The sequence below is a fragment of the Eumetopias jubatus genome, unplaced genomic scaffold (genome assembly GCF_037043125.1).
Source record: "Eumetopias jubatus isolate StellerSeaLion01/CBP00866 unplaced genomic scaffold, mEumJub1_p1.0 scaffold_3, whole genome shotgun sequence".
Taxonomy (NCBI): Eukaryota; Metazoa; Chordata; class Mammalia; order Carnivora; family Otariidae; genus Eumetopias; species Eumetopias jubatus.
In genome coordinates, this window is record NW_028274809.1 from 123,911,151 (window position 1) to 123,924,239 (window position 13,089).

Genomic DNA, 13,089 nt, shown 5'->3' on the forward strand with positions numbered 1-13,089 from the left:
ACTGACTGAGCCACCCAGGCACCCATATTACTTGTATATCTTATTGCAAAACTTTTCTCCACCCTCCCACCCCATTCTCCCTAATTTTTCTGCCCTGGTTCCATTTCTTCAAGACCCTCTCTGTCTGCTAATGTGATCATGGGCCTGTTCATTCATGTCTTCATTCAAAACACATTGTTGAGTTCCTGCTATGTGCCAGGCCCAGTGCTAGGTGTTGGGGCTGGTAAACACACCCCTCTCCCTCCAGGTCATGAACACTTTGAAAAGCACTTATCTGTCAGCTTCATTCATGGCTGGCTGTGCTGGATGGAAAACCATGGGAACCCATAGCCAAAGGCTTCCTACCACTTCTTGCCCTACCTCCAGAGTCCAGGCTCATCCTTCCCAAGTGGCAGTCTGTAGACACTCATCTGTGAACAGCCAAGAGACCCACTACCTCATACCCATGGAGCCCCAATAGGGAGACACAGGGCACTGGTGATTTTACCTAAGGCCAGGGAGTTCTTGCATCTCCTGAAACCCAGCCAGCAAACCCTCAGAGAACCCCACCCTGCAATCCCCTCCTGAAGCATCTGATAACTTATTAGCCAAGGAAGAGCTCTAATGACTCATTTGATCAGAAAATATCTTTGAGCCATTCCTCTGGGCATAACCCTGAGGGAGATACATGGAAAAAACTAGAGAAAGATGTGAGGCTTGATGCTGCCTTCAAAGGGTTCACAGTCTAAATTCAGACACAAGATTTTCATGCCCAGCAGATAAAAGAATGGTAAAGCAATGCAATCAGCCTCTGGACTGCTGTGCTTGAGAGACACTCTGGAAGGCAGTGGCTAGAAACTGAACATCAGATTAAAAAGAAATTCTTACCTGTAGCTTTGTTATCTAGTCTCTTCCTACCCCTTTTACTATAACATAAAAAAGATTCTTCTATGAGGCTCTTTCTGCCAGTGCCTAAGACTTTTAAAAATCTTTGGAGAAAAAGTGGTGGCATTTCCTTCTAAATGATTATTTTCATTGCCATTAAAAAGAAAATAAAGTTACTGGCCAAGAATGCAATGTTGACCTTTTAGCTAGCAGCTCTAATTTAAAACCCTCTTTGCAGCAGCATTTGTTGCTTAAAGTTATGTGACTGCTGGCTTTGAGAAACTCCTTTTCTGCTCCCCAAATGCAAAGCCAGCCATAGCTACCAATAATTCACATCTCTACACTGCACAAATGAGATGAAACTATGTGAAAGTTCCCTACCCTTCCAGGAAAGAGTAGTATTGGCTCTTCTTGAAGGTCAAACCAGAACCCAGGGGTCTTTTTCACATGGGATTGGTTAAGAGGTCACCATCTTATTTGGAAAACTATCCAGACTTCTTCTGAAGTCATCTTTAGTAGAGAGGGGAGCTAAGAGAGAAAGGCAATGGTGTAAACCAAGCCAAATGAGCTGAAAACAAATTCTTTCTGCTGACTTTTCCACATTTTAGCTTCGGTCTTCCTTATATTGGGGATTGTCACATCTTCTTGACATCAAAGAGAAAGAATTTGACAGTGAAAGAGAGAGACAGAGATTTCAACCAGGCTAAAATCCAGGAAAGCAGTGGGCACACTGAGAGACTAAGGCTTTTTCTTTGCCCTCCCGCCGCCTCCCCTCCCCATTCCTACTCCCCTCCTCTTCCTACTCCCCTCCCCCCACCCCCTCCTCCTCCTTCCATGTTTATCGTGGTAAAATACACACGGCAAAATGTACAATGCAATGGTATTAGATACATGTATGTGGCCATGAACCATCACCACTGCCCATCTACAGAACCTTTCATCATCCCCACCTAAAACTCTGTCCTTGCTAAACACCAAGTCCCCATTCTCCCCTCTCTGCAGCCTGTGCAACCACCATTACACCTCTGTCTTTATGATTTGACTACTCTAAGTCCTTCATGTAAGTGGAATCATACAGTATTTTTCTTTTTGTGACTGGCTTATTTCACTTAGCATAATGTTCTCAAGTTTCATCCATGTTGTAGCATGTTAAAGAATTTACTTCCTTTTTAAGGCTGAATAATATTCCACCGTGTGTGGACATACCACAGTTTGCTTATCTGTTTCCCCATCAGTAGCGACTCAGGTTGCTTCCACATTTTAGCTATTGTGAATAATGTTGCTATGAACATAGGTGTACAATATTTCTTCAAGGCTCTGCTTTTCAGTGATTTGGAGGTATATAGCCAGAAGTGGAATTGCTCGATCATGTGGTAGTTTTATTTTTTATTTTTTTGAGGACCCTCCATACTGTTCTCCACAGTGGCTGCCCAGTTTGCATTCCCACCAGTAATGCACAAGGTCCCCATTTCTACACATCCTTGCTAACATTTGTTCTTTTCTTTTCTTTCTTTCTTTCTTTCTTTCTTTCTTTCTCTTTCTTTCTTTCTTTCTTTCTTTCTTTCTTCTTTCTTTCTTTTTCTTTCTTCTTCTTTCTTTCTCTTTCTTTCTTTCTTTCTTTCTTCTTTCTTTCTTTCTTTCTTTCTTTCTTTCTTTCTTTCTTTCTTTCTTTCTTTCTTTCTTTCTTTCTTTCTTTCTTTCTTTCTTTCTTTCTTTTCTTTCTTTCTTTCTTTCTTTCTTTCTTTCTTTTCTTTCTTTCTTTCTTTCTTTCTTTCTTTCTTTCTTTCTTTCTTTCTTTCTTTCTTTCTTTCTTTCTTTCTTTCTTTCTTTCTTTCTTTCTTTCTTTCTTTCTTTCTTTCTTTCTTTCTTTCTTTCTTTCTTTCTTTCTTTCTTTCTTTCTTTCTTTCTTTCTTTCTTTCTTTCTTTCTTTCTTTCTTTCTTTCTTTCTTTTCTTTTTCTTTCTTTCTTCTTTCTTTCTTTCTTTCTTTCTTTCTTTCTTTCTTTCTTTCTTTCTTTCTTTCTTTCTTTCTTTCTTCTTTCTTTCTTTCTTTCTTTCTTTCTTTCTTTCTTTCTTTCTTCTTTCTTTCTTTCTTTTCTTTCTTTCTTTCTTTCTTTCTTTTCTTTCTTTCTTTCTTTCTCTTTCTTTCTTTCTTTCTTTTTTCTTTTTCTTTCTTTCTTTCTTTCTTTCTTTCTTTCTTTCTTTCTTTCTTTCTTTCTTTCTTTCTTTCTTTCTTTTTTCTTTCTTTCTTTTCTTTCTTTCTTTCTTTCTTTCTTTCTTTCTTCTTTCTTTTCTTTCCTCTCATAGTCATCCTAATGGGTGTAAGGCAGTATCTCATTGTGGTTTGATTAGTAGTTCCCTAATGATGATCGATGTTGGGCATCTCTTCATATGCATATCAGCCATTTGTATATCTTTTTGGAAAACCATCTGTTCAAGTCCTTTGCCCACTTTTGCATCAGGTTTTGTTATTGTTGTTGTTGTTGTTGTTGTTGTGTTTTAGAAGTTCACTCTATATTCTGGCTTGTAATCCCTTATCAGAAATATGATTTGCAAATATTTTCTCTCATTCTCTAGGTTGCCTTTTTACTCTGGGTAGTGTCTTTTGATGCACATTTTAAAAAATTTTCCTGAATGTCCAATTGTCTATTTTAAATTTTGTTACCTGTGCCTTTGGTGTCATATCCCGGAAATCATTGCCTAATCCAATGTCCTGATGTTTTTGTCTTAGTTTTCTTCTAAGAGTTTTACTGTTTTAGGTTTTAAATCTAGTCTTTTATCCACTTTAAGTTAAATTTTTATATGTAGTGTTAGATAAGGGTCCAAATCATTCTTTTGCAGGTAGATATCCAGTTTTCCCACACCGTTTGTTGAAAAGACTGTCCTTTTCCCATTGGACAGTCTTGGCACCCTTATCAAATATCATTTGACCATAAATGTGAGGGTTCATTTTTGGGCTTTCTATGCTATTACATTTGTCTACATGTCTGTCTTTATGTCAGTACCAAATTGTTTTGATTATTGTAGTTTTATAGAAAGTATTAAAGTTGAGAAGTGTGAGTCTTCCAGTTTTGCTCTCTTTTTCAAGATTGTTTTGGCTATCTGGGGTTCCTTGGAAATTCCATACAAACTTTAGGGTGGGTTTTCTAATTCTGCAAAAAACACCATTTAGATTGCATTGAGTCTGTAGATTGCTTTGTGTAGTTTTATTTTATTTTATTTTATTTATTTGAGAGAGAGAATGGGGAGGAGAGGGGCAGAAGCAGACTCCCTTCTGAGCAGGAAGCCCAACATGGGGCTCGATCCTGGTCCTGGGATCATGACCTGAGCTGAAGGCAGACACTAACTGACTGAATCACCCAGGCGCTCCTAGATTGCTTTGCGTATTTTAATTATTTTATTTTATGTTAAATATTTAACAATATTAAATCTGCCAATCCATGAACATGGATGTGTTTCCGTTTACTTACATCTTCAATTTCTTTCAGCAATGTTTTGTAGTTTTCATTGTACAAGTAATTTAACTCCTTAATTCCTAAGTATTTTTATTCTTTTTGATGCTACCGGAAATGAGGCTGTTTTTGTAATTTCTTTTTCGGATGGTTCCTTGTTTGTATATAGAAATGCAACTGATTATTGTGGGTTGACTTTGTATCCTGCTAATTTTACTGAGTTAATTTATTAGTTCTAAGATACTAAGGCTTTTTAACTAGGAAACTAATATAAAAATATTTATTTATAACTAATGATATTTGTTTATTATAACAATATAATATTTAATAAATATAATAATTTAGTATTTAATAATAATATTATTATAATTAATATAACAATATATAAATACTATAAAAATAATATATTTAATCATCTACATCATTTTCCTGAGTGCTTTTAATATTTTATCTCATTTAGTGCTCACATTGACCCTGAGAGGTGCTATTGCACCCATTTTCCTAGATAAGGAAACTGAGGCCAGAGAGCTCAGTAACAATGATTATGACAGCTTGAGGGCAGGCCTGAGCCTGCCATGTCCACTGTGGTTTCCTGAGTGCACAGCACAGGGCCCAGCTCAGAGTCAGGCCAAAATCAATATTGCTGAATGATTAACAGCCTGATACACAGGTGTCCTCATGGTGTGAGTCCTGGGAGCAGCACCAATTGTATTTAACTCCAGCACCAACCACATTATTTATATGGTCCCTTCTTTACATGAGACCATTCACTGCGCCTCCAGTCTGGGCAACGTTTGTACCCTGGAGCCCACAGACTCAAGGAGGAAAGCATAAAGAGAATTCCTTGCCCGCAACCTCAAGTAGCAACGTTCTTTGTGGCTCTCACAGCTTTGCATCTAAGGTTGGTTGCTGGATTTTTGTTCAACAGCAAATAGTTGAGTTCTGTGTACCAAGCACTGTGAGGGGATTGATGTAGCCCCTGCTGAAAGTCTAGCAGGGGGACTAGAAGACCGAGGCGAAGCAAGGTGGTGGGCTTTGAAGTTATTCCAACACTCTGGCTGTGCTGTGAACATTGGGGATTGACGTCTCTCCCTGGAGAGCCCTCTCTGCCCCGGGAACGTGCTATCTTTCAAGATTCCAGATCAGATGCTGCTTCCCCTGAGAAGCCTTCATCCTGCAGGTGCCATCAGCATCCTGTTCACTCCTAGGGGTAGCTCTTCTGCTTTGGTTCGGCTCTCTGCTTCCCCTCAGCACAGTGCCTAGGCTATACCAGAGATTTAACAGATGTTGATAAAAAAACAAGTGAATAGAAGCATGAACATCTTTATGGCTTGAGTGAAGCTTTTCACCTTTCTAAGCCTCCACTTTCTCATCTGGCCATGGGACTAATAATCCTATAAACCATGGGATTTCACATGGTTTTCCATCTTGGTAAATGTCAAAGGTGACATAAAGGTTAAATCGTATTATTCCAATCCAGGAATTTCTGGAGAGTGGGGACTTCTTGAGAAGCATCTGTAAAGTCCCAGGCAAAGTCTCCCAAATCCTTGCCTCTCTCCTAAAGTCCTAGGGTCTTGGGTGGTGCTGGGGTTCCTGGGCTGCCAGGGCCGTTAGGCTTCACACCTGACTTTACCTGGGTCGGTTTCTAACCAGCGAGGGTGCCTGCCCACTCGTGCACCCCTGTGTGCCCCACTCCTGCTTCAGCCCGCAGTGGGGTGTGGAGGGGGCAGAGCCGCAGGAGAGGGGGAAAGATAGGGCTGTGAGCCTGATGGGAAGCGCAATGAAATTCTCCCTGGTCACCAGGCCCAAACCGGAGTGTTTCCTGCCTCACCTTCCTGAAGACTCGGGCCGCCAAGTTTGAATCAGTGGCTGCTTCCCTCCATCGCCAACAGGCCCCGAGGTGAGAATGGCATCCCCCAGATGCTGGGCGGCTCTTTTCTAAGACTTGGTCACTGCAGGCCCAGGGTTGGAGAGGGAGCGTCCCTAGTCATTCATTACTGTCCTCCACAGCCTCTGCTATCCCTCCCTCTGGCTGCTGTCTCTCCTGGAGCCCAGGCTGACTAAGGCCCCCATCCCGGCCTGCTCTGGCCCAGTCCTGCCAGCCAGTGAGGTGGTCACAAGGGGAGTGAGGGCCTAACCCTCCTTCCTCCAAATCAAGTTTCCTTGCCCCAGCTGCCCACTCAGAGGCCCTCTGCAAGTGAAGTGGTCCACAGAGGACATCATTTAGTCAGGCTGAGTAAACACCAAGCAAGCCTGTACGGGGAAGGCCACAAGCAACCGCAGACAGTCTGACCAAAGAGCCTGAGGAAGAAAAACAAAGAATCCTAAGTGGAGATCAGCTATGAAGCCTGCTCATTTTAGGACGAAGAAGCCAGGGCCCTCCCGAGAGCTTGAGGATGAGCTTCTGAGTCCAGATCTGCCACTAACTAGCTTGGTGACATTACACAAATGACATGACCCCCTCCACCCCGCCCCCTGGGCTTTAGTAAAATGTAACAAGTGGGCCACAGTCCTGCTCCAAAGCTCTAGGATTTTAATTAAAATTACGAGTTGAAAGCAGCCAGCCACCTGTGTTCTGGTGGCAAGGGGAGGCTCAAGTTTGTGTATTGGTCCCAGGGTACTCGGTCGTTTGTGTTCTTCTCATTAAGTAGTAAGGACGCTGCAGACTCACGGCCCCAGCAGTCCCCAAGCTGCAGATGCCCTTGGAAGCTTCTTTCCACCCTCCACTCTGAGGCATCCATGTCTTCTGCTTTACCTGGTGGGAGCACAGAGTGCCCTTGCCCTGAGAGAAGAAGAGGAAACTGCATTCATTAGGGGCTCCCAAGAGGAAGCAATATGCATGGCGTCCCCACTTCACAAAAGCTTGCTACATGAACACCCATATATAAAACACAGTCAAGAATTGTTGTGTGACTGGTAGGCCAAAAGAGCCCCCCCCTCCCGGCCCCCAGGAATCCCTTTGACTAGGCAAGTGCCACAGTATATTTGAAGTAAGTGCTTATACATACAAGCACACACACACACGCTGATTTATTGCTGTAGCCCAAACTTCTGGACCTTTCCTCCATAGTCAAAGCTGGAGCCCTTCCCATCAGAAAAGCTGCCCAGGTTAGTGGAGAAAGAAGAGGATACTGAGCCATAAAACGGAACCCCTGCCCCAATATTTACTGATAATTCTAACTGATCGGGTAGCCAAGGGAAAAAGAAAAAGGCCCTGGTGTGGCGAGGCTGCAGTGCCTGTCAGCAAAGGCTCAGAGACAGCGCTGCAGGCAGAGTGCACACCCAAGGTGCCCTTCCAGCTGTCCCCTCCTCACAGGTTCTGTCGCCTTCTGGATGCTGTGCGGTGGGGCCTGTTCCATTGCAAACTTCAGTCCCGTAAGTCGGGCAGTTGGTTGGAAATCGCTTCCGTGTTTTGGGTCTGTTGTTTTCTGTCTCTTTTTTTTTTTTTCTTTTTAAAAAGAATTTATTTATTTGAGAGAAAGAGAGAGGGTACGTGAGAGTACGCGCAGGAGCGAGGTGGGGGGGGGGAGGAGCAGCGGGAGAGGGAGAGGGAGAAGCAGACTCCCGGCTGAGCAGGGAGCCCGATGCGGGGCTCGATCCCAGGACCCTGGGACCATGACCTGAGCCGAAGGCAGACGCTTTAACAACTGAGCCACCCAGGCGCCCCTGTTGTATTTTTCTTTTTTGACACTAGCCTGACTATGAAACACAGCAACCCTTACGGGCTCCAAGTTCTTAGCTTTATTTTTCTATATAGCATTCCTATCTCACTGAAGATTAACACACGCAGGTGATTCGTTCTTGCTATAGATAGGATACAGCATTCCCCTTGCCATTGTCTGACAGGTAAACTTTATCTGCAATGGCCCCATGTGCATCTGTGATGGACCGTGTGTGTGTGTGTGTGTGTGTGTGTGTGTGTGTGTGTGTGTGTGTCACAGGCCCTGTGTGTCTGTCTGTCTAGGAGTGGCCCTGTGTGTCCCTGTCTGTGGAAGGCTATGCTTGTGTGTGTGCATGTATAATGCACCGTGTGGGTGTCTCTGTAATGGGCCCTGTGCATGTGTCTTTCAGTCCAGGGACAAAGCGCAAGTCAGCAGCATCGCGGTAACAGCAGGAGATGCTCTTGCCTACGTGGCTGACCGGAAAGGCTTTGTGCACATCTATGACATCAAAGAGTATGGCCTGCAAGGACCTGAGCTGCAGTCCCCCAAGAGTAGGCAATGAACTCTTCATGTTAAATACTATGATGAGCACAGCTTCAGTTTTAATTGAATATTCTCATTGGTAAAATGAAATTGTACCAGTGAGGATGGGAGGGGTCTTTTAAACCCTTTAAGAATGGATGTAGGAACAAATATTTTCATGAAAATATTCACGGTTGGCACAGATACAGGAAAATGGGTACTTGTATATACACTTAGCAGGCAAATCGGTATACCCTATCTGCAGGGCAAGTCGACAATACATATCTAAAGCTTCAAACCAGCAGTCCTATGTCTAGGCATTTGGCCGAAAGGAATAATAAGACAAGTGCACAAAGATTTAGTTAGCAGGTTGTGAATCAATACATTGTTTGTAAGAAAGACAATAGAGACAACCTAGATACCTAACATAAGGAGAATTGATTCAGTACATGATGGTATAACAAATACACCAGGATACCATCTAGTCATTAAATAACAATGCTGTAAATGAAAATGTATTTACGGGGAAAATATTCGTGGTAAATTATTAAATGAAAAAATTCAGATTGCAAAACAGTAAAGTACAAGTCTTTGTTAAAACGAAGAAGTACATGGAAGACCGAATGTCTGGAATGATATACACCGAGGTTTTAGCAAATGTCAGCTCTTTGTAGATGAGGTTATTTATTTTTTATTTTTGGAAATCCATATTTTCTAAATTTTCCGGAAACATATTGCATTAGCGGTCAGAAAAATGTTTAAGAATTTAAAACCCTTTCATGCAGTTGTAAAAGTGCTCAAGTTTGGGAAAAAAAAATCAGACAGCACAAAAGAATGGGAAATGAAAAGTAATAGCTGTTACTCTGACCTCTTCTGCCACCTAATTTGCCATTGCTGCATCCTAGGAACACTGTTAATGAATTTTATTTTTCTTCCAGAAAGTTTCTATCCATATAAATACAGGGGCACCTACATACACACAAGACATAATTTTCAGGACTTGTTTTTTTTCTTTGTATCCCTTAGACAACTTTCTAACTAAGCATATTTAGCATATTTAATATCTACCATATTTAAATGGTTATATGAAATTCCATTAAATACGTTTCTATAAAGCCAAGAGAGGTAAATATTTGCATGCTTCCATTTGGTCACCTTTTCCTGTTTGCCATGGAAGTTTAAATGCTATAGTAAGAGAAGCTGGAATTTAGAAATAAAAGCCACCTGCCTAGCCTGGGTCCTTTACTCCAAGTACTGGGAGCATAGCTCTTACCTGGCTATTTTACAAATCATTTCTGATTACTTGTCTACTCCTGCATGCTTACCAAACCCAAAGCACTGAGCGAAACCATAACATAAGCACCTTGCATGGGACCCATTTTATATGTCTTTGGACCTGGCATAGGGCCTTACACATAGTAGATGCTCAATAAACACTTATCAATTAATATAGCAAAACCGACAACTACCACACCACTACCTCTCCCCTTGCGGTCACTCATCCAGATCTGACCCCGTCCTGTAGGAACTCTTGTTCAGCACCTGGCATCATGGTGGTTAACTCTGCCACCGGCCTCCGGTGTGTTCCTTCTTTCGGTTTAGGTGTGACGTTCTGGCGGGCCCATGTCAGTGTGGTGATATCGTGAGTACCATCCATTTTAGAGTTCAAGAATTTGTAAGCGTTAAAATACTTTTCATAGCTTTGATCAAATCAACCCTCTCAGAGGCCTCTCAGAATTAGTGAAAATAGGAAAAAGGTATTACAGTCCTGCTGTTGGCAGGACTGATTGGAAGTCTTCATTTTTCTTGTAAATGGTGGATTGTCTTCCTTGACGAGCTCTGATCTGGTATTTTACTGTAAGTTTAGAAATTTAGTAAATTAATTAATTAATATTTATTCATTTAATTTTTTACTGAGTTGAAAGGAGTCAGTGCTAAAGGCATGACCTGAACTCTGGCAGGGCTGTTCTTTACAACCTTTTGATCTCCCCCTGCACCCCCTGTCCTGCTTCCCCCGCTCCGCAGACCCATCATCCATAAGATGGTTTCCAGTGTATCTTGTCTGATTATCTTGGGGCTGAAGCTGGAGATTTTGGAGAGTGTGGTGTGGTAGGAGGCCAGGAAAGAATGGTACCAGGAATAATTCAGGAGAGTGACCTGGCTTCTAAATTCCAACTCTAATTAATGGAGCATTGACATATTGATCCAATGTCCCTTTCATGCTGGAGCAGCCTTGGAGCACCTCTTCTCCCTTTTTATCTCATTAGTTTGGAGCTGATAGAAGAAAAGCTTCTGCTGTCATCCTCCCTGGACCGCACCGTGTGCCTGTGGAGCAGGGGCGGGGAGTACATAGGTATTGAACATCCCCCTGGCTGCTGCCTCAGTCCCAGTTCAGGGCTTCTGATGTAGCCTCTGGTGAGCCATGAATTCTCTGAGGCCAAGTATATTAGTCAGCTCAAGCTGCCTAACAAATACCATCCACCGAGTGACTAAGACAATAGACATTTATTTCTAACATGAGAATAGTTCTGTAGACTGGAGGTCTGAGATCAGGTGCTAGCATGGTTGGGTTCTGGAGAGAGCTCTCTTCCTGGCTTGCAGAGGGCCATCTTCTTGTATCCTCACATGGCAGAGAGACTCCTCTGGTATCTCTTCTTATCAGATCTCTGTCAGATCAGGGTTCTACCCTTATGACCTCAATTTCACCTTAATTACTTCCATAAAGGCTTTATCTCCAAATACAGTCACATTGGGGGGTGAGGGCTTTCACATGTGAGTTTTGGGGGGAAACAAAATTCAGTCTATACCTTAAAATTCAGCTTACTTTCACAAAAATTAGCAAAATCAAAGACATTTAGACTTCGAGAACTCAGCCAGACTGAAATCAGTGAGTTTGGTAAGGAACCGTGTTACCATAGGGTCATGTCTTGGTAGGAACAATTCAGGACTGGGGGAGCTGTGCATGGGGAAAGGCCTAGCCAGAGTAGGCTAAAGTAATGAGATTAACCTGACTTACTGCATAGAGAGACTCTGTACCTGTTTCAGCGGGTCATCTTGTTTCCCTAACTGATATTCCTTGAAGCAAGTGCTAAAACTGTTTAGAATTTGTCCTGTAAGTCCTTAGTATATTACTGAGTAGATTAAGCACCCATGTGATGCATTTTGTAGAAGGCATACCAGGCCCGAGTCTCCAGGGCCAACTGCCCTGGAGTTGTTTCTTACAGAACTACAGAAGCAGAACTAAATTTGATTAGGTTGACCTAACAATCTTAGCAGTAAGCTTTGCTCTGATTAGAAGCCAGGTTAGCTTCCGTACTATGCTTATTTGTCTCTATTCTTCCAGGAACCTTTGGGCAGCATAGCTCCTGGGATATTTTCACTCCCGCCTCCTGGAGCCACCCTAGAGTGCCCTATGAAATTTTGACAGATCCCCAGAGCATGCCTGCTTACCCGGTGCTGGAAGGGAATGTGGCTGCCATGCACACAGAAGTGGAGGAGCAAGACAATGTGGTGGAGGAAAAGGCTAAGGTTGGCCCTGGCACATCCAATTCACATTTTTGCATTTTGGGATTTTGTGGCTTCCAGGCAGATTAGCATGGAATAGAAACTGCATCCTGAAAGAGTCAAGGAATGACCCAGAGAACCAAGTAAATATGGGGATTAAAAATGTGTCCCTAGATCATGCTACTGACCAGAGCTGGGGCCGGGGTGTGGGTGAGGGTTGTTGGTGTCTGTGGGAATAGCTGGAGCTCCTCTCCCAGTGTCACTTGACTTTGTCCTCCTTTTGACCAACAAAAAGGCGACTGTCCCTGGCCTTGGAATGTAAGGAGACTCATGTGCAGCCCCGCTGTCACATCTGAGAAGGACAGACTGATAATTCAGCCCACTGCACACACTCCCCATTAAGAAATACACACAAAAGCTTGGCTTCCTAGCAAGTGAAAGGAAGAAATGGTCGGGTTAGTGCCCTAGTCTATGAAACTCAAAATTGGAGCAAGAGATTTTGAGAAGGCGCTGGTAGAGGCAGTCTTGATTTAGAGCTTAGTGAAATATATGGACTTCCAAGAAATGCTTGCCCTTTAATAAGCTGAAAAGAAGGTCATTTCATGAGCTATTGCTCACTGGTTATGTTACAGCTCAGAGCAGAACACCTGCTCTGGCAGCAAAATAATGTGTCTCAGGTTTTTCCTTGGCAGCCTTCTAGAATACTGATCACACAGTATAACCCCGTCACTGACTTCTGTGTAGAGCCACAAACATGCTCAAAATAGGAAATAAAGGGACCAGGCAAGCATAGATCAAGAAAACCTTCTGTCTTGTCAGAGGCCTCTCACATTTCCATGATCGTGTTCTCATAAGCATTCCCAAGGTTATAAAGAGGTACCGCGGTGGCTCTCAGGAGATCAGAAAGTGTCTACCCAGCACTATCAGCCTATTTGGGAAATACAGTAATTTCCATGTGCATTTGATATAGAGCAAATAAATGAGTTCATTAATTTTGATAGACCCGCAATTTGGAAACAAAAGCACAGAGGGAGGTGGGAAGAGAGGAAGGCCAGGAGGGGGAAAATGTGCTGACGTGCGCAGAAGC

General features: G+C 42.8%; 1 protein-coding gene across 1 annotated transcript in view; it reads left to right on the forward strand.

Moving 5' to 3' along the window:
• The window catches only part of LOC114211909 (cilia- and flagella-associated protein 337-like), a 119,330-nt gene that overhangs the window by 99,935 nt on the left and 6,306 nt on the right, over window positions 1–13,089 (forward strand). The window contains 7 exon segments of the mRNA XM_088021975.1: window positions 6,118–6,194; window positions 6,196–6,214; window positions 7,631–7,689; window positions 8,386–8,527; window positions 10,101–10,140; window positions 10,766–10,851; window positions 11,842–12,026. Of these exon segments, the coding sequence (XP_087878101.1) occupies window positions 6,118–6,194; window positions 6,196–6,214; window positions 7,631–7,689; window positions 8,386–8,527; window positions 10,101–10,140; window positions 10,766–10,851; window positions 11,842–12,026 (608 nt within the window).